The sequence below is a fragment of the Erythrolamprus reginae genome, chromosome 2, assembly GCF_031021105.1.
Source record: "Erythrolamprus reginae isolate rEryReg1 chromosome 2, rEryReg1.hap1, whole genome shotgun sequence".
NCBI classification, from domain to species: domain Eukaryota; kingdom Metazoa; phylum Chordata; class Lepidosauria; order Squamata; family Dipsadidae; genus Erythrolamprus; species Erythrolamprus reginae.
Genome location: NC_091951.1, coordinates 19,177,657 through 19,196,084, shown reverse-complemented (window position 1 = coordinate 19,196,084; position 18,428 = coordinate 19,177,657). Strand labels below are relative to the sequence as shown.

Below are 18,428 nucleotides of genomic sequence, written 5' to 3'. Positions count from 1 at the left end.
CTATCTATCTATCTATCTATCTATCTATCTATCTAATATTTTAAATATGTATATAAAAATTACATGGACAGATCTTGTGCTATATCCAGAATAGGAACTATGATTCCTAACAATGTATGTTTGTGCATTATGCAATGTTTTTGTGTATATAATAGAAAAAGAAAAAGCTTGAGGCCCTGGGTTCCAGTTCTGCTTTGGCCATGGACGGCAGGTGGGAGACGTTTGGCCAGTCACTCTCTCAGCATAAAAAGGCTGTTGTGTAGGGGGATAGTTCACTGCCTTGAGTTATTTGTAAACATAACAAAGGCGGATAAATAAAAATTAAAATTAAAAAATCATTTTCCCCTTTGCAATGGCTTGGCTGCCTTGTCTCCCTCTTGTATCGGGTTGTCTCCTAGGAACAAGAACGCGATCACGGCTCCTCCCCCAAACATTTCCCTTTCCTATCTTGGGGTCTCCGGGGATAAAGAAATCCCGCTTGCAGCCTGCAGAGGGCGACATCCTTCCCATGGTAGGGGAACCCTCCACATCAACGCCTATCAGAAGGAATAGAGGCGCTTTCGAAGTACGAGGTCCGGGCTGAGGGGGGGAGATTAAAGGGGAGGGGCGGAGAGGAAGAAGAGGAGGCGGGAATGGGGCGGGGCCACAGATGAAAGCAGAAGTCCCGCCCCCGTCTCTCCCTTCCCACTCTCTGGATTTCCGCTTCCCTCCGTAAATCCCTTTTCTTCCTTGGGGGATCTGCGCTGTGTCCCTCGGGAGAAGCGCCTAGATCCCGCTCGGAGCAGGTGAGGCTGCTCTCCCTCCTGCCAGGAGATCTTCTCCCCGCCAGCTGGAAGGAAGCTGCGGATCCCGCTCTTGGGTTTGCTGGGCTTTCCTCGGGGAGATCAAGAGCTCTGGCGTTGCCTGCAGGGAGCGGATCCCTCTCTTCCCTCCAGGGGGACAAAGGGGGCTCATCGCCCGGACAAGGATCCCCGGGGTGGGGGGGGGCTTCGGGTGGATCCGGGAAGGCGGTTTGGGGAAAGTTTCTTCCAGAAGATCTCTCTGTGGTCCGTCAGAGCAGGAGATCTCCGAGCATCCAGATCCCTCACGTTCAGTTGGAAAAAGTGGAGTAAACGGAGCTTTAGAACGTTTCTGCAGATTCGTAACAGAGACTGACCTTGCAATGGGGAGGGAAGGGTTTTGGGGGGAAAGAAATGTTTTAAATTAACTGGATTTTCATTTTTTTTTAACACCCAAGAGATCCTTTTATTTTGAGTTGCATCTAAAAGGCCAGCAGTGAAATCTTTTCTTTTGATGCTAATGTTTAACTTTGCTTCTGCTTTAAAAAAGATGGGTAGAATTTCTAAGCTTTATATTTTCCTTGTTTTGTCCAGAAAAGGGCTGAGATGTGGGGGCTCCTCCTTGGGGGATTTTTTCCAAAGCACAAAGGAGGGTTTTCGGGGGGGGGGGATTATTGGGAATACAGTAAACAAAATTAACAAGCATATTTAACATTGGTTGATGTTTTTTAGCTTACTATACAGCAGTTTACCATTTTTAGTTATAACAAATAAGCCTAAACTAAATTAATACATAGTAAAAAGAAAAAGGGGGAAAAAGAAAAAGGGAAAAGAGAAAGAAAAAGAAAAAGAAAGGTAGAGGTAAAAAAGGAAAAAAGAAGAAAAGAGAAAGAAATACTGTTGAGATAGAAGAAGATGGATGGTCAACTGCTTGCATTGACTCACGTATTTAAGCGAACTGTTCCTAAGTGTATTTATACAATTACATAATACAGTTATTATGCAGTAAGATACATTTGTTTAGAATGATATATACGTTAAATATAAATACAGTAGGAGATGTATGTTGTTGTGTGATATAGCTATAGTATGGTATTTGATAATTTATAGATCATATTTGAGGTAAGATTTATTTCTGTCATTAGTGGCATGGTTGATTTGTTTCGTGTATCTTGCGCACTGGGGTGCTGTTTATTTGTCATCTTTTATACTTTGTAAATATTTTTTCTGATCCAACCGTTTGTACCTGCTTTCCCAGGCACTATAAAAATCATTCATCCTTTTCCTGCAGTTCAAGAGTCATTTTGGTCATTTCTGCATACTCCATAATTTTAATTGTTAAAGATATAATTGAAGGAATTGTTTGTTTTTTCCAAACTTGCGCGTATAACAACCTGGCGGCAGTTGTGATGTGAAGAATCAGATATATATACAGTATATATATTTAGCAGTTATTTCTCTAGCAATGCCTAATAAGAGTAATTCTGGTTTTAATTCAATTGTTTGTGAAATGACTTAATCCAACCTTTTTTTACTTTTTTCCAGAAATCCTTCACAGCAGGGCAGGTCCACCATAGATGGTAATATGTCCCTATTTCTCTCTTGCATTTCCAACAGATTGGAGATATGGCTGGGTACATTATGCAGGGGGGAGATGCCAGCGGTACAACATTTTATACATGTTTTCCTTACACGGTATAGCTATTGTTAGCTTGTAGTTTGTATTCCAAATTCTCGTCCATTCTGCTAAATTTATGGCGTAACCAAAATTCTGAGCCCAAGCTATCATTGTTTCTTTTACCTCCTCCTCGGCCATTTCGTCAGCAACGAGGAAGTTATATACTCTGGATATTATTTTCTTATCTGGGCCTAGAAGAATCTTATCCAGACTGTTAATGTTTTGAAAGCTATATTTGGTTTTCTCTGCTTTAAATTTTGATGTGATTTGTAAAAAAGACCATCAATCCAATTTAATACCTTTTACGATAAGGGTTTGTTTTGAAATTACCGTGTTTCCCCGATAGTAAGACCCCCCCGATTGTAAGACATATGGGGGGTTTCAGGGGGGTTGGCTAATATAAGCCATACCCCGAAAGTAAGACATATGTCTTACTTTCGGGGAAACACGGGGGTATTGCGGGGGGGGGGAGCCCTGGGTCTTCCCCGCTACACACGCTTTCTCGACGGGGAAGGAGGCTGAACCGCAGATATAACATTGGGAAGAAGGTGCAAGGAATCGCGCGAGGGGGGGATAGCGGCGGTGGTTTGGATTAAGCGATCGTAATCCCCCAAAAGGACGAACTCCAGCCTCGGAAGGCCAATGAACCGATGGCTATGAAATTAAGGCTTTTCTTTGAGAGAGAGAGAGAGTGGGGGATAGTCGTCGTCGGAGCGCTAAAGACCAGGGCAGAGAAAGCGCGAGCTGCATGCGGGAGAAGCGGAGGAGGAATCAGGCAAGCCGAATGGGAGCCTGTTCTGTGTGAGTCCGTTCCGGGTTTTGCTTACAGCCCCGGGCATTAGCAATAGCAGCGGCGGCAGGAGAGGCAGCCCTTTGCAATGTGGTCCGCCTGTCTCGGCACTTGCAGAGCGAGGATGTAGAGGTGGGTTTGCGGAGGAATTGCTGGCGGGGAATGGAGCGAGGGAGGGCAGGGGAGGGATTCCCATTCGGCTTGCCTGATTCCTCCTCCGCTTCTCCCGCATGCAGCTCGCGCTTTCTCTGCCCTGGTCTTTAGCGCTCCGACGACGACTATCCCCCACTCTCTCTCTCTCTCTCAAAGAAAAGCCTTAATTTCGTAGCCATCGGTTCATCGGCCTTCCGATGCTGGAGTTCATCCTTTTGGGGGATTACGATCGCTTAATCCAAACCACCGCCGCTATCCCTTCCCTGGGTCTTCCCCGCCGCCCACGCAAAGGGGAAATCCCAATCTTCGCCTCCTCGCTGCTGCGCCGCTAAAAGGACCCTTTCAATTTTTTTTCCAATGTAAGACATACCCCCATAGTAAGACATAGGGGGGCTTTTGGGGGTTAAAAAAAAGTAAGACACTGCCTTACTATCGGGGAAACACGGTAGTTCATTTTTTTCATCTAGTATTTGTTCATGATCCCTCTTCTAACCACCATGTCCTGGTTCCAACTAATGATCCCAAAGCACTCTGAAATTTTAGGTTTCCTCAAAGAACGGTTTTATTGAGTACCTCATTTTGGCACGGATGAACTTAAAACCAGCTCTAACTGTTTCCCACGCATTCAGCATAATTAAACGTTAGAGGTCCCCCCTCCCCTAGGGTCACAGGTCACGTTGCCCAATTAGGTGTTCTTGCATCTCCTGGCAACAAGTTCCATTCTCCTGCTGGCCCCTGTTGAGAATGACCTTGGTTCCCATGAGATAGCAGGTTGTTTTGGCTAGATCACATTCCATTCCTTTCCCCCCTCCCTGAGCTGTGTGGCAAGTAGAGAAATGGAAGATGGCTGCGGCAGGCGCGATCCATTTCAGAATTGACACACTGCTTCACTTAAGGAACGAGATTCCAGGCCCTAGCATGGTCATACATTGAGGACATCTCTCTTAGAAATGTAGGGAGTTACTCACTTGGCCTCAGATATACTGAGCACCCTATCCTGGGAAGAGGGTCAGACTGGAAGACCCTCAAGGTCCCTGCCAAGGCTAAGATTTCATGATTCTGTGTCTAAAAATGAAATATAATGCTTCACGTCTTTCTCCTTTTAATAGGGAATAAAATAATGTAACCAGAGATTTACCTGCAAGCCAACTATCAACAGATATTAGAAAATCAACATAAGGCAGCCACCACCATAAAGCATGGAGCCTGGGAAACTCTTGGATCCCCCGTCAGATACAAACAGCCCTCCGAAAATCCACGGAAGAACCCATGAATGCTCAGAGTGTGGGAAAAACTTTGTTAGCAGGTCCCTCCTTTTGACCCACAGGAAGGACCATGTGGGAAATAAATCCAGGAAAGCTTTGGAGGCTGAGAAATCCTTGTCTGGGAAAACCCCCAAAGCTCTCGGGAAGCCCCCAACACTAAAAGCCTATAAGTGTGAGGAATGTGGCCATTGCTCTAGTCACAAGTCAAGCCTTCTTTTACATCAGAGAATCCACACTGGAGAGAAACCCTATCAATGTCTGGAATGTGGGAAGTTTTTCCGTCATGAAAGCACTCTCAGAAACCACGAGAGAATTCACACAGGGGAGAAACCTTACAAGTGTTGGGAATGTGGGAAGAGCTTTTCTCGGAATTCAATTCTTTGGTGCCATGAGAAGTCTCATGCCGGAATCAAATCTTACAAATGCTTTGATTGTGGGAAATGTTTTGCCCAGAGTTCATCTCTTCAGGGTCATTGGAAAACACACACAGGGGAGAAAAACGAAAAGTGCCTCGAATGTGGGAAATGTTTTACCCAGAAATCAACCCTGGTCGAACATCAGAGAATTCACACTGGAGAGAGACCCTATGAATGCACAGAATGTGAGAGAAGATTTGTAACTTTTTCTGAGCTTCGGAGACACCACATGTGGCACAAAGGAGAAAAACCCTATGAATGTGGGGAGTGTGGGAAAAGTTTTATTACGCAAACAGACGTTAAAAATCACGAGAGAACCCACACAGGAGAGAAGCCATTCAAATGTGGGGAGTGTGGGAAATGCTTTTCCCGAAAAATATACCTTGGAAGGCATCAGAGGGTCCACACAGGAGAGAAGCCCTACAGCTGCCTAGACTGTGGGAAATGCTTTAGAGATGAGCAGGACCTTTGGAGACATCACATAACCCACACAGGGGAGAAGCCATATCAATGCATTGACTGTGGAAGGTGTTTTAATAGGAAATCAGTCCTTGAAATGCATAAAAAAATCCACACGGGGAAAAAAACTACAAATGTTTTGACTGTGGGAGAGCATTTACTCAATCATCTGCCCTTAGAAGTCACAACCGAACCCATACAGGAGAAAAACCTCACAAATGCTCAGACTGCGATAAATGTTTTTCAAGGAAACATGATCTTTTGAAGCATCAGCGAATCCACACTAGAGAAAAACCATAAATGGGTGGAGTGTGGAAAATCTTTGGCCCAACCTTCAGCACTTCACTGGGACACCCGAAGTCACAGGAGTTTGGCCTGACAAGTACACACAGTATGAGAAAATTTTCATAGTAATTCAAAACCAAAAAAGCACGAAAAAGTCCATTGCAGAGATAAATCTTTTCAACTGTCAACAATGTTGGGAGCATTTTAATTCCACACATCTTAATGTTTACCAGGAACTTCACACACTGATCGAAGGGAATCCTACAATTATTTTGTGTGAGTAAAACACTTTTCCTACTTAATGAACCTCAAATAACATCAGAGACTACACAATGTCACAGCCAAATAACATCAGAGACTACACAATGTCACAGCCAAATCCATACAGCAGAGAAACTCCATACAAATTTTTTTATGAAAGAAATTATTATTTTTTTCATTCTTTCAATATTTTTAGTCTCATTCTTCCTTTTTCCCCATGCGGCATACAAATCTAATAACTAATAAATGCCAGATATATTTCAAAATTATTATGTTTAGCTTATCAAAGTAATTCGCCCCTATTTTTATGGGTCCCATATGGAATAGAAAAAAGTAGCTCAGTAAAATATTCATTTTTATAGTTGCAATTCTTCCTACTATTGATATTTACAAATTTTTCCAATTTTCCAAGTCCGCTTTGAATTGTAGAAATCTTGTATAATTTTCTTCTTTGGTTGTTAAACATCTGGCAGTGAAATATATTCCCAGGTATTTTACTTTAAATATTTGTAGACCTAATTTCTTTGTCAATTCACCTTTTTGTAAGATTTTAAGCTTTTAATTTTGTCTTTGTTAATTTTCAGTCCTGCAACTTTCCTATACTATTCTATTTTTTAACTTGGGGCCAAATCCATACAGGAGAAAAACCTCACAAATGCTCAAACTGCGATAAATGTTTTTCAAAGAAACATGATGTTTTGAAGCATCAGCGAATCCACACTACAGAAAAACCTTAAATGGGTGGAGTGTGGAAAATCTTTTGCCCAACCTTCAGCACTTCACTGGGACACCCGAAGTTACAGGAGTTTGGCCTTACAAGTACACACAGTATGAAAAAAAATTCATACTAAATCAAAACTGAAAAAGCACAAAAAATCCATTGCAGAGATAAATCTTTTCAACTGTCAACAATGTTGGGATTATTTTAATTCCACACATCTTAATGTTTACCAGGAATTTCACACAGTGTTCGAAGGGAATCCTACAATTATTTGGTGTGAGTAAATCACTTTGCCTACTGAAGGAAATTCAAATAACATCAGAGACTACACAATGAAGATGTCACAGCCAAATCCATTCAGGAGAGAAACTCCATAAATGCAATAAATGTTTTTATGAAAGAAGTTATTACTTTTAGATTCTTTCAATATTTTTAGTCTCATTCTTCGTTTTTCCAAATGCCAGATATATTTCAAAATTATTATGTTTAGCTTATCAAAGTAATTCACCCCTATTTTTCTGGGTCCCATATGGAATAGAAAAAAGTAGCTCAGTAAAATATTCATTTTTATAGTTGCAATACTTCCTACTATTGATATTTACAAATTTTTCCAATTTTCCATGTCCTCTTTGAATTGTTGTAGTAATCTTGTATAATTTTCTTCTTTGGTTGTTAAACATCAGGCAGTTAAATATATTCCCAGGTATTTTACTTTAAATATTTGTAGATCTAATTTCTTTGTCAATTCACCTTTTTGTAAGATTTTAAGCTTTTATTTTTGTCTTTGTTAATTTTCAGTCCTGCAACTTTTCTATACTTTTCTATTTTTTAACTTGGGGCCCTTTTCCAATGATTCTTCGAAAACAAATACTGAATCATCTGCAAATTAAAGGAAAACGTTTTATTTTGACAGCCCAGCAGGCCTTTCTACTCCCCCCTCCTCCTTTCCCCTCTCAGGGCTTGTGGGAGCTAAGAGGCAGCCAAAAATGGCTTCAGCCAGGTTCACTTCAGAGTGGAGACAGTGCAGCACTCAATCCAGTCTCCCTTTCCCAGCATCCTTCATACGTTTCCGCAGGGGAGCAATCAGGTTTCCTGGATGCTTGAAGAAAGAAATCCTTCTCAACTCCTCGGTGTTTCTAGTAGAGTCAACATTAAATGTGTGACAATATTTTGCATTGAAAATTGACACCAGGTTATCTTTTGTGTGACGCAAAATTCAGTTAATGTGAGGTTGTCCTGTATAGAGTTTTGTTTTTAACCAGAAAAGAAATTAATTGAGTCCCAAACAACTCCACCTATCTGGGAGAACCAGTTTGTGCATCGTTTCGGAGTTTTGAGCAATACCCACAAAAGGTATTGCATGACCCGGATCCATTATGTGCAGAGTCAGGCTTAAGGTGGAAAGTCGAGGACCACCTGTAGTCAGTGTTCCCTCTAATTTTTTGGGTGGGCGGGCGGAAAAGTATAGTGTCTGAGCGGCAGTGCGGCACAGAAATAATAAATAAACAAACAAACAAACAAACAAATAAAAAACCCACCCTGTTTTGCCTCAGAGAATTTCAAAATAAAATACTGTACTGTGTGTCTATAACAGTGAGCTCATAATAGGGCAACTCTATCAATATCAAAATGCCACTTAAATAGCTGAGCAAGTTTCAAACTAGATTTTGATTTTCTTTCTCTCTTCCTTACTCCCATTCTTTTTCTTTCTCTTTTCCTTCCTCTCTTTTTTCTATCTGTTTCTCTCTCTTCCTCTCTCCTTCCCTCTCGGCTTCTGGGCAGGTTTGAAAAACTCTGAGTTAATGATGATTTTTAAGTGAGCGATTGCTCACTGCTCAGCTTAGAGGGAACTATGACCTGTAGTTATTTATATTATTTATTATCAAATATAGAAAGCACCCACCTCACAAGTTTCCTTATTTCTCCCATTGAGAAACATCTATGCCAGAAATTGAGGACTACTTGCAATTAAACACTGATTAAACTTTCACCCATTTGCAAAATGGGGTCATCCTATAAAGGCAATACATTTGAAACAGTGAGCACCTGTCTTGTAAAACACAACTCTTAAAAGGGACTCACAACCCTAAAGCTAAAATCAAGAAAACCGAATAATCAGGTACCCTAGACACACCCACAAACACAACCAAACTCTAATGCTCTCTGACTCTGTCCCAGATATTGGGGAGGGAAACAGCCCCCTAAAGCTTTCCAGAAAGGGGGGCTGCAGCAATCCTTGACCCAGGAGAGGGTCTTTCCCAGGAAGGGGCTACTCCAGAAAAATCACACTTCCTGGGTCCTGCAAATGGTAAGGGTGAAGATCTGAGTTAATTATTCATTTCATAATGGTTAGTCTCCCCTTCTTCAGCTGCTTGTTAAAAGTGATCAAGGGCCCTGACAACCACACTCGCCTCAAGCAAGTTCTGGTCTTGATTCTGCATTTGAATTGTTAGATTTATCCTTCAATGGGGGAAGATTTTCAAAAACAGACTCCTCAAACATGTTTGTGTCTCTACATGGGCACATGCATGTTTACATGTCCGTATCCTTATTTCTCAACCTTAACCATTTCAAGTTGTGTGGATTTCCACTCCTAGAATTCTCCAGCCATCATGCATTGTGGGACCTGAAGTCCCCTCCATTTTAAAAGAACCATTCCCAATCAGCATCCAGTATGGCCTAGTGGTTAAGGCTCTGCATGACAATGCCTGAGGCTCGGGTTCCAGTCCCACCTTGGTCATGAAAGGAAGGTGAGAGACGTTGGGCAAATCACAATAATGACAGTTAGAGAATCTGCAAGATAAGTTGAGAATTAATAATTAAAATAAATTAGAGTGACAGTTAAAATTAAATAGGCTCAGCAGTAACATAAAAGGGCTAGGGAATACTTTAAGTAATAGAAATTTCATATATCAGTGTCGTATGGGATAAAATTGTGCAAAATTTGAAAATAACCAGTACAAGTGTAATAACAAAAACGGAAAAAAGTATACTTAAACCTAGCCATAACATCTCCTTCAGCCTCACGTGGCCCCCTCCTGCAAGCAGAAGGCGTGGGTGGCTGCCCATTACTGGCTATAACCCAGATAGGAATTATGATAACTAACAATGCATCTTTGTGCGTTAAGTGACGTTTTGTGTATATAATAAAAAAGGAAGCCTGAGGCCCTGGGTTCCAGTCCTGCCTTGGCCATGTCACTCTTTTAGCATAAGAGGGCTGTTGTGGGGCAAACAAGTCCAGTAAGATGTGAGGGATACGTTCACTGTCTTGAGTTGTTGCAAAAATAATAAAGGCAGATAAATTTTAAAAAATCATTTTCCATTCCGCACTGGGTTGGCTGCCTTGTTTCCCTTTCGTATCGGGTTGTCTCCATGGAAACAAGAACGCGATCTGGGCTCCTCCCCCAAGCATTCCCCTTTCCTGTCTCAGGGGATGAAGTAATCCCGCTTGCAGCCTGCAGAGGGCGAAATCCTTCTTCCCATGGGCGGCGGAACCCTAAACACAGACGCCCATCCGAAGGAACAGAGGCGCTTTCGGAGCACGTGGTCCTGGCTGAGGGGGGAGATTAAAGGGGAGGGGCGGAGAGGAAGAAGAGGGGGCGGGACCAGAGAGGAGAGCAGAAGCCCCGCCCTCGCCACTCCCTTCCCACTGTCTGGACTTCCGCTTCTTTCCGTGAATCCCCTTTCTTCCTTGGGGGATCTGCGCTGGATCCCTGGGGAGAAGCTCCTGGATCCCGCTCGTAGCAGGTGAGGCTGCTCTCCCTCCTGCCAAGAGATCTTCTCCCCGCCAGCTGGAAGGGAATTGCGGATCCCGCTGTTGGGCTTGCCGGGATTTCCTCTGGGAGATCAAGAGCTCTGGCGTTGCCTGCAGGGAGCGGATCCCTCCCTTCCCTCCAGAGGGGCAAAGGGGGCTCCTCGCCCGGACAAGGATCCCCGGGGGGCTTCGGGTGGATCCGGGATAGGCGGTTTGTGGAAAGTTTCTTCCAGAAGGTCTCTCTGTGGTCCGTCAGAGCAGGAGATCTCCGAGCATCCAGATCCCTCATGGTCATTTGGAAAAAGTGGAGTAAACAGAGCTTTAAAAACGTTTTTGCAGATTCGTGACAGAGACTGACTTCCTTGCAATGGCGAGGGGAGGGTTGGGGGGGGGGAGAAAGGATTTAAATTAACCGGGGTTTCATTTTTTTTCTTAACACCCAAGAGATCCTTTTATTTTGAGCTGCATCTAAAAGGCCAGCAGTGAAATCTTTTCTTTTAATGCTAATCTTTTCTTTGCTTCTGCTTTTAGAAGATAGGTAGAATTTTGAATCTTTATATTTTCTTTGTTTTGTCCAGAAAAGGGCAGAGATGTGGGGGCTCCTCCTTGGTGGATATTTTTCCAAAGCACAAAGGAGGGGGTTTTTGGGGGGGGCAACTTGGGAGGAGCTGCTGGAAGAAGCTGATGGCAGAAGGTTCACTTGAATAATTGTAAATACATTCATGAAAAGCCTAACTGGATTTTTTGTGGCCTTGCAGGGTCCAAAAAGAGCAGGAAAGAGCCGCCCTTTTCACCCACGCTCTGACCCAGCTGGTCTCCTCCATTGAGTTTTCCCTCACACAACTATGCTTTGCTCCCTTGTGGACTTCACCCTGCTGTTTTCTCCCATTGTATTAAGATATTTTTGAATTACAATTCAATCTTCATTATTTTGTATCCCCATCGATAATTATATTTTTTCGACTTTCTTCCACTCCATTTACAGATCATGTTCAATGTCACTGTTGGCATCTTTTTCATTTTTCTTTGCAGGAGACCAGTGAGGATGTGGCCATGAACTTCACAGAGGAGAAAGAGACGTTCCTGGATTGGGATTCATCAACCTTTGACCAGGACTCCGTTCCAGAAAATTTGGAAATCGTGAGTTGGGAAATGGAGTCATTTACATTAGCCTGAACTGTTTTCCCTTCTCTTTTGCTTATGCGATGCCTTAGTTTAGTCTACTTTACTTTATTGTCGATGCAGCTTGTACAATGAAATTAAATGCCATCTTCAGTTACATCAGGGGTCTCAAACTCGCAGCCCGTGAGACAACTGCGGCCCGTAGCACAATAGTTTGCGACCCCCACCTTAACATCAAAGTGTAGTGTTAGTGCGGCCTGAATGTAAAGCGACCAGGGGGTGGGGCAACCCCAGATCGGCCAAGCAAGCATCCTCGGGAAATCCACCAGCCCCGTTCCTCTCTTCCCCGTTAGAGGGTGGCGGACTCGAGGGTGCTTGCGCAAGGCGGGCTTTTTGGGCAGAAAGCGTGCCGTGGTTCCTCCTCCTCAGTCACGAAGCCCACTTCTCTTTTCCCCCTACAGGTTGCTGCCACCACCGGCACCCCGACGTGCCTCATTGTGGTCAGCGCTGCTACAGCAGGTGAGGCCTGTAGCTCGGACTCTCCTTCCCACCCGCCTGCCCCGCTTCTTCAGCTATTCCGGGCAAAGGCGATGTGTCTGACCGGTGAACAGAAAGGCGGGGTGGGGTGTTTAAATAAGGGAAGGTGGGGTGTCTCTCAACCTTGGCCGCTTTAAGACTTATGGATTGCAACTCCCAGAATTCTCCAGTCAGCTATGCTATGTCTGTTTTTCAGCTTTGCTGGCAGAGGAATTCTGGGAGTTGAAGTCCACAGGTGGCCAAGATTGGAGACCTCTGGTTTATAGAAAAAAAGAGAGACGAAGGAAAAGAGAGAAAGAAAGGGACAGAGAGGGAGAGAGAGAGAACAAGAGAGAAAAAGTGTGTGAGAGAGAGAGAGAGAAAGAGAGCAAGAGAGAGAGAGAGACCAACAGACATAGCGAGATAGAAAGCAGAGAGGGAGAGAGAAAGTGAGAAAAAGAGACAGCAAGAGGGAGGGAGAGAGAGAGAGAAAGAGAGACAGAAGAGAGGAAGGGAGAGTGTGAGAGAGCAAGAAAGAGACAGGAGAGAGGAAGGAAGAGAGAGAAAGAAAGAGGGACAGAAAGAGAGAGAGATAGCAAGAGAGAGAACAAGAGAGAAAAAGCGTGAGAGCGAGAAAGAAAAGAAAGAAAGAGCAAGAGAGATAGAGAGAAAGAGAGAGCAACAGACATAGCGAGATAGAAAGGAGGGAGAGAGAAATGAGAAAAAGAAAGTGCAAGAGGGAGGGAGAGAGAGAGAAAGAGAGAAATAAAGCAAAGAGAGAAACAGAGAAGAGAGGAAGGGAGAGAGGGAGAGAGCAAGAAAGAGACAGGAGGGAGGAAGAGAGAGGAAGAAAGCAAGAGAGAGAAAGAGAAAGCAAGAGAGAGAAGAGTGGAAGGAAGAGAGAGAGAAATGATAGAAAAACGGGGAGAAAATAAAGAAATGAGAAAAATGATTGAGGCAGAGAATGACAGGAAAGAGAGAAACAGAGAGAAGTGACTCTTGATTTAAACCTTATGGTAAAAAGCACTTAAATAATAACAGAGAAAAAAACCCAGCCCTCACCTGTTTTTTGAAATGGTTCAAGAATTCAAACAGACACGGGGGAGAGGAGGCAGGGATGGAAAAAGAGAGGAGAACTGAGAGAGGGAAGGAATGGGAAACAAATGAGACAGTAAAGTGGGAGAGACAGGAGAGAGACCCAGAAATGAGAACAGTAGTAGAAATTTGAGGAGGGATGATGGATTAAATATGGATTGACTCTGGGGGTAGATGCCAGCAAGGAGGAAGTTATATAGTCTGGATATTATTTTCTTATCAAGACTGTTAGTTAATGTTTTGAAAGCCATATTTGGTTTTGTCTGCTTTAAATTTTGATGTAATTTGTAAAAAAGACCGCCAATCCAATTTAATACCTTTTTCGATAAGGGTTTGTTTTGAAATTAGTTCATTTTTTTCATCTAGTGTTTGTTCATGATCCCTCTTCTAACCACCATGTCCTGGTTCCAACTAATGATCCCAAAGCACTCTGAAATTTTAGGTTTCCTCAAAGAACGGCTTTATTGAGTATCTCATTTTGGCACGGATGAACTTAAAACCAGCTCTAACTGTTTCCCACGCATTCAGCATAATTAAACGTTAGAGATCTCGCCTCCTCTAGGGTCACAGGTCACGTTGCCCAATTAGGTGTTCTTGCATCTCCTGACAACAAGTTCCATTCTGCTGCTAGCCCCTGTTGAGAATGACCTTGGTTCCCATGAGATAGCAGGTTGTTTTGGCTGGATCGCATTCCATTCTTCTTCCCCCTCTCTGAGCTGTTTGTCAACTAGAGCAGTGTTTCCCAACCAGTGTGCCGCAGGACATGGTCAGGTGTGCCGCGGGACATGGTCAGGTGTGCCGCGGGACATGGTCAGGTGTGCCGCGGGACATGGTCAGGTGTGCCGCGGGACATGGTCAGGTGTGCCGCGGGACATGGTCAGGTGTGCCGCGGGACATGGTCAGGTGTGCCGCGGGACATGGTCAGGTGTGCCGCGGGACATGGTCAGGTGTGCCACGAGCCCGGCCTGGCTGGAGCTTTCCTGGCGGTGACGGGAAGTGAGCTTTTGGGGCCCGGTGGGAGGGCACCGGCCACTGTTGCTTCTAAGCTGCGTGGGTGTGCCCACACAGCCATTAGGAAACACCCCCCCGCAGAAATTTTTGAAGTGGCGCAAAGCCACGCAGTCCTGAATCGCTCCCTTCTCCGGCCAGCAAAGTCGGCTGCCCAGGAAAGCGCCGCGTTTGAAAAGTGCGCATTTTAAAAGCGCGCTGGTTTCCCAGGCAGCTGGCTTGCTGGCCGGAGAAGCGAGCGATCCGGGACTATGTAGCTTTGCGCCGTGATGACAACAACGGTGCCGTGGTGGCTTCCAAGTGCCGCCCTTCGTGGCGCCCCACCACTCATTCCTGCAGGTAGAAGTCGGGCGGGGTACCAGGAGGCGGCGCTTGGCCGGGCGCTGAGCGCCATGGACACCTGGGAGGGCAAAGGGTTGAATGTGGCTGCTGCCTCTTAGGCGGAGGCGAAGGCAACGGCGGATTTTGCGCTGGGGCCATGCGGGGCCGCTGATCCAGGGGGCCGCGGACCGGCAAGCCGCCCTCCACTCTCTCTCCGCTCTCTCTTTCTTTCTCTCTCTGTTACCGGCGTGGTGCACGAGAGACAAAGAGAGAGAGAGAGAGAGAAAGGAGAGTTAGAGAGAAAGCAAGAGAGAAAGAGAGAGAAGGAAAGCAAGGGGGGGGAGAGAGAAAGAGTGTGTGTGTGAGAGAAAGAAAGAGAGAGAGAAAAAGAGAGAGAGAGAAAGAAAGAAAGAGAGAAAGAGAGAAGGAAAGCAAGGGAGAGAGAGAGAGAAAGCAAAGGAGAGAGAAAGAAAGCAAGAAAGAGAGAGAGAGGAAGAGAGAGAGAGAGAGAGAGAAAGAGAGAAAGAAAGCAAGAGAGAAAGAGAAGGAAAGCAAGAGAGAAAGAAAGAGAGAGAAAGCAAGGGAGACAGAAAGAGAGAAAGAGTGTGTGTGAGAGAGAAAGAAAGAGAGAGAAAGAAAGCAAGAAATAGGGAAAGAGAGAGAGGAAGAGAGAGAGAGAGAGAGAAAGCAAGAGAGAGAGAAAGATAGCAAGAGAAAAAGAGAGAGAGAAAGCAAGGGAGAGAGAAAGGGAGAATAAAAGAGATAGCAAGAGAGACAGAGAAAGAGAGAGAGAGAGAAAGCAAAAGAGAGAAAGAGGGAGGGAAGGAGGGCGAGAGAAAGAGCAAGAAAGAAAGAAAGAAAGAGGGATGGAGAGAGAGGGGGAAAGGAAGACGGGGGGAGAAATAGGGCGAAAGGGAGGAAGAGAGGGATTTTTTGTCCAAATTTTTTTAGCCCGCCCCCCCGCTCCCTCCCCCCCTCAGTGTTCCCCAGTATTTTGTAAGTGAATAATGTGCCGCGGCTCAAAAAAGGTTGGGAAACACTGAACTAGAGAAACGGAAGATGGCTGCAGCAGGCTTGATCCATTTCAGAACTGACACACTGCTTCACTTAAGGAACGAGATTCCAGGCCCTACCATGGTCATACATTGAGGACATCTCCCTTACAAATTTAGGGACTTCCTCACTTGGCCTCAGTTATACTGACCACCCTACCCTGGGAAGAGGGTCAGACTGGAAGACCCTCAAGGTCCCTGCCAAGGCTAAGATTTCATGATTCTGTGTCTAAAAATGAAATATAATGCTTCACGTCTTTCTCCTTTTAATAGAGGATAAAATATTGTAACCAGAGATTTACCAGCAAGCCAACTATCAACAGATATTACAAAATCAACATAAGGCAGCCACCGCCATAAAGCATGGAGCCAGGGAAACTCTTGGATCCCCCGTCAGATACAAACAGCCCTCCGAAAATCCACGGAAGAACCCATGAATGCTCAGAGTGTGGGAAATCCTTTGCTCGCAGGTCCCTCCTTTTGACCCACAGGAAGGACCATGTGGGAAATAGATCCAGCAAAGCTTTGGAGGCTGAGAAATCCTTCTCTGGGAAAACCCCCAAAGATCTCAGGAAGCACCCAACATTAAAAGCCTATAAGTGTGAGGAATGTGGCCATTGCTCTAGTCAAAAGTTAAGCCTTCTTTTACATCAGAGAATCCACACAGGAGAGAAACCCTATCAATGTCTGGAATGTGGGAAGTTTTTCCGTCATGAAAGCACTCTCAGAAACCACGAGAGAATTCACACAGGGGAGAAACCTTACAAGTGTTGGGAATGTGGGAAGAGCTTTTCTCAGAGGGCAAATCTTGCGACCCATGAGAAGTCTCATGCAGGAATCAAATCTTACAAATGCTTTGAGTGTGGAAAATGTTTTGCCCAGAGTTCATCTCTTCAGCGTCATTGGAAAACACACACAGGGGAGAAAAATGAAAAGTGCCTTGAATGTGGGAAATGTTTTACCCAGAAAACAACTCTGGTGCGACATCAGAGAATTCACACTGGAGAGAGACCCTATGAATGCACAGAATGTGAGAGAAGATTTGTAAGTTCTTCTGAGCTTCGGAGACACCGCATGTGGCACAAAGGAGAAAAACCCTATGAATGTGAGGTGTGTGGGAAATGTTTTATTACACAAGCAGATGTTAAAAATCACGAGAGAATCCACACGGGAGAGAAGCCATTCAAATGTGGGGAGTGTGGGAAAGGCTTTTCCAAAAAAAGATCCCTTGGAAGGCATCAGAGGGTCCACACAGGAGAGAAGCCCTACAGCTGCCTAGACTGTGGGAAATGCTTTAGAGATGAGCAGGACCTTCGGAGACATCACATAACCCACACAGGGGAGAAGCCATATCAATGCATCGACTGTGGAAGGTGTTTTAATAGGAAATCAGCCCTTGAGATGCATAAAAAAATCCACACAGGGGAAAAAAACTACAAATGTTTAGACTGTGGGAGAGCATTTACTCAATCATCTGCCCTTAGAAATCACAGCCTTATCCATACAGGAGAAAAACCTCACAAATGCTCAGACTGCGATAAATGTTTTTCAATGAAACATGATCTTTTGAAGCATCAGCGAATCCACACTAGAGAAAAACCATAAATGGGTAGAATGTGGAAAATGTTTTGCCCAACCTTCAGCACTTCACAGGCACACCCAAAGTCACAGGAGTTTGGCCTTACAAGTACACACAGTATGAAAAAAAAATTCATACTAAATCAATACCAAAAAAGCACGAAAAAGTCCATTGCAGAGATAAATCTTTTCAACTGTCAACAATGTTGGGAGCATTTTAATTCCACACATCTTAATGTTTACCAGGAACTTCACACAGTGATCGAAGGGAATCCTACAATTATTTGGTGTGAGTAAAACACTTTTCCTACTTAAGGAACCTCAAATAACATGGGAGAATACACAATGAAGATGTTACAGCCAAACCCATACAGGAGAGAAATTCCATAAATGCAATAAATGTTTTTATGAAAGAAATTATTATTTTTTTATTCTTTCAATATTTTTAGTCTCATTCTTCCTTTTTTCCCATGCGGCATACAAATCTAATAAATAATAACAGCCAGATGTATTTCAAAATTGTTATGTTTAGCTTATCAAAGTAATTTTCCCCTATTTTTATGGGTCCCATACGGAATAGAAAAAAGTAGCTCAGTAAAATATTCATTTTTATAGTTGCAATTCTTCCTACTATTGATATTGACAAATTTTTCCAATTTTCCAAGTCCGCTTTGAATTGTATAATTTTCTTCTTTGGTTGTTAAACATCGGGCAGTTAAATATATTCCCAGGTATTTTACTTTAAATATTTGTAGATCTAATTTCTTTGTCAATTCACCTTTTTGTAAGATTTTAAGCTTTTATTTTTGTCTTTGTTAATTTTCAGTCCTGCAACTTTTCTATACTTTTCTATTTTTTAACTTGGGGCCCTTTTCCAATGATTCTTCGAAAACAAATACTGAATCATCTGCAAATTAAAAGAAAACATTTTATTTTGACAGCCCAGCAGGCCTTTCTACTCCCCCCTCCTCCTTTCCCCTGTCACGGCTTGTGGGAGCTAAGAGGCAGCCAAAAATGGTTTCAGCCAGATTCACTTCAGAGTGGAGACAGTGCAGGGCTCAATCCAGTCTCCCTTTCCCAGCATCCTTCATACGTTTCCGCAGGGGAGCAATCAGGTTTCCTGGATGCTTGAAGAAAGAAATCCTTCTCACCTCCTCGGTGTTTCTAGTAGAGTC

At 43.9% G+C, this 18,428-nt stretch overlaps 2 protein-coding genes across 5 annotated transcripts; both read left to right on the top strand.

Annotated features, from left to right (window-relative positions):
• Window positions 1–450: 450 nt before the first annotated feature.
• Window positions 451–7,207, top strand: LOC139159853 (zinc finger protein 543-like). 2 transcript variants are annotated; one of them, XR_011557855.1, is made up of 4 exons: window positions 451–785; window positions 2,325–2,359; window positions 4,510–6,212; window positions 7,169–7,207. XR_011557855.1 is itself a non-coding variant. In XM_070737278.1 (3 exons), the coding sequence occupies exon 3, from the start codon at window positions 4,600–4,602 to the stop codon at window positions 5,803–5,805; it is 1,206 nt and encodes a 401-aa protein (XP_070593379.1). In that variant the 5' UTR covers window positions 629–785; window positions 2,325–2,359; window positions 4,510–4,599; the 3' UTR covers window positions 5,806–7,207. The 2 variants fall into 2 exon arrangements, 1 of the variants encoding a protein (XP_070593379.1); XM_070737278.1 differs by having other exon boundaries at window positions 629–785; window positions 4,510–7,207.
• A 3,245-nt stretch (window positions 7,208–10,452) lies between these two features.
• LOC139159845 (zinc finger protein 665-like) lies at window positions 10,453–17,670 on the top strand. Of its 3 annotated transcripts, none has more exons than XM_070737267.1 (4): window positions 10,453–10,554; window positions 11,594–11,701; window positions 12,145–12,202; window positions 15,949–17,670. In XM_070737267.1, exon 4 carries the CDS (start codon window positions 16,039–16,041, stop codon window positions 17,278–17,280), a length of 1,242 nt encoding a protein of 413 aa, XP_070593368.1. In that variant the 5' UTR covers window positions 10,453–10,554; window positions 11,594–11,701; window positions 12,145–12,202; window positions 15,949–16,038; the 3' UTR covers window positions 17,281–17,670. The 3 variants fall into 3 exon arrangements, with proteins under 3 accessions (XP_070593368.1, XP_070593369.1, XP_070593370.1); XM_070737268.1 differs by having other exon boundaries at window positions 12,145–12,286; XM_070737269.1 differs by lacking the exon at window positions 12,145–12,202 and having other exon boundaries at window positions 10,469–10,554.
• Window positions 17,671–18,428: the final 758 nt, after the last annotated feature.

What these genes read in the sequence shown, in the direction of transcription:
- LOC139159853 (XM_070737278.1), top strand. Translation starts at nt 4,600, where the DNA reads ATGGAGCCTGGGAAACTCTTGGATCCCCCGTCAGATACAAACAGCCCT.
- LOC139159845 (XM_070737267.1), top strand. Translation starts at nt 16,039, where the DNA reads ATGGAGCCAGGGAAACTCTTGGATCCCCCGTCAGATACAAACAGCCCT.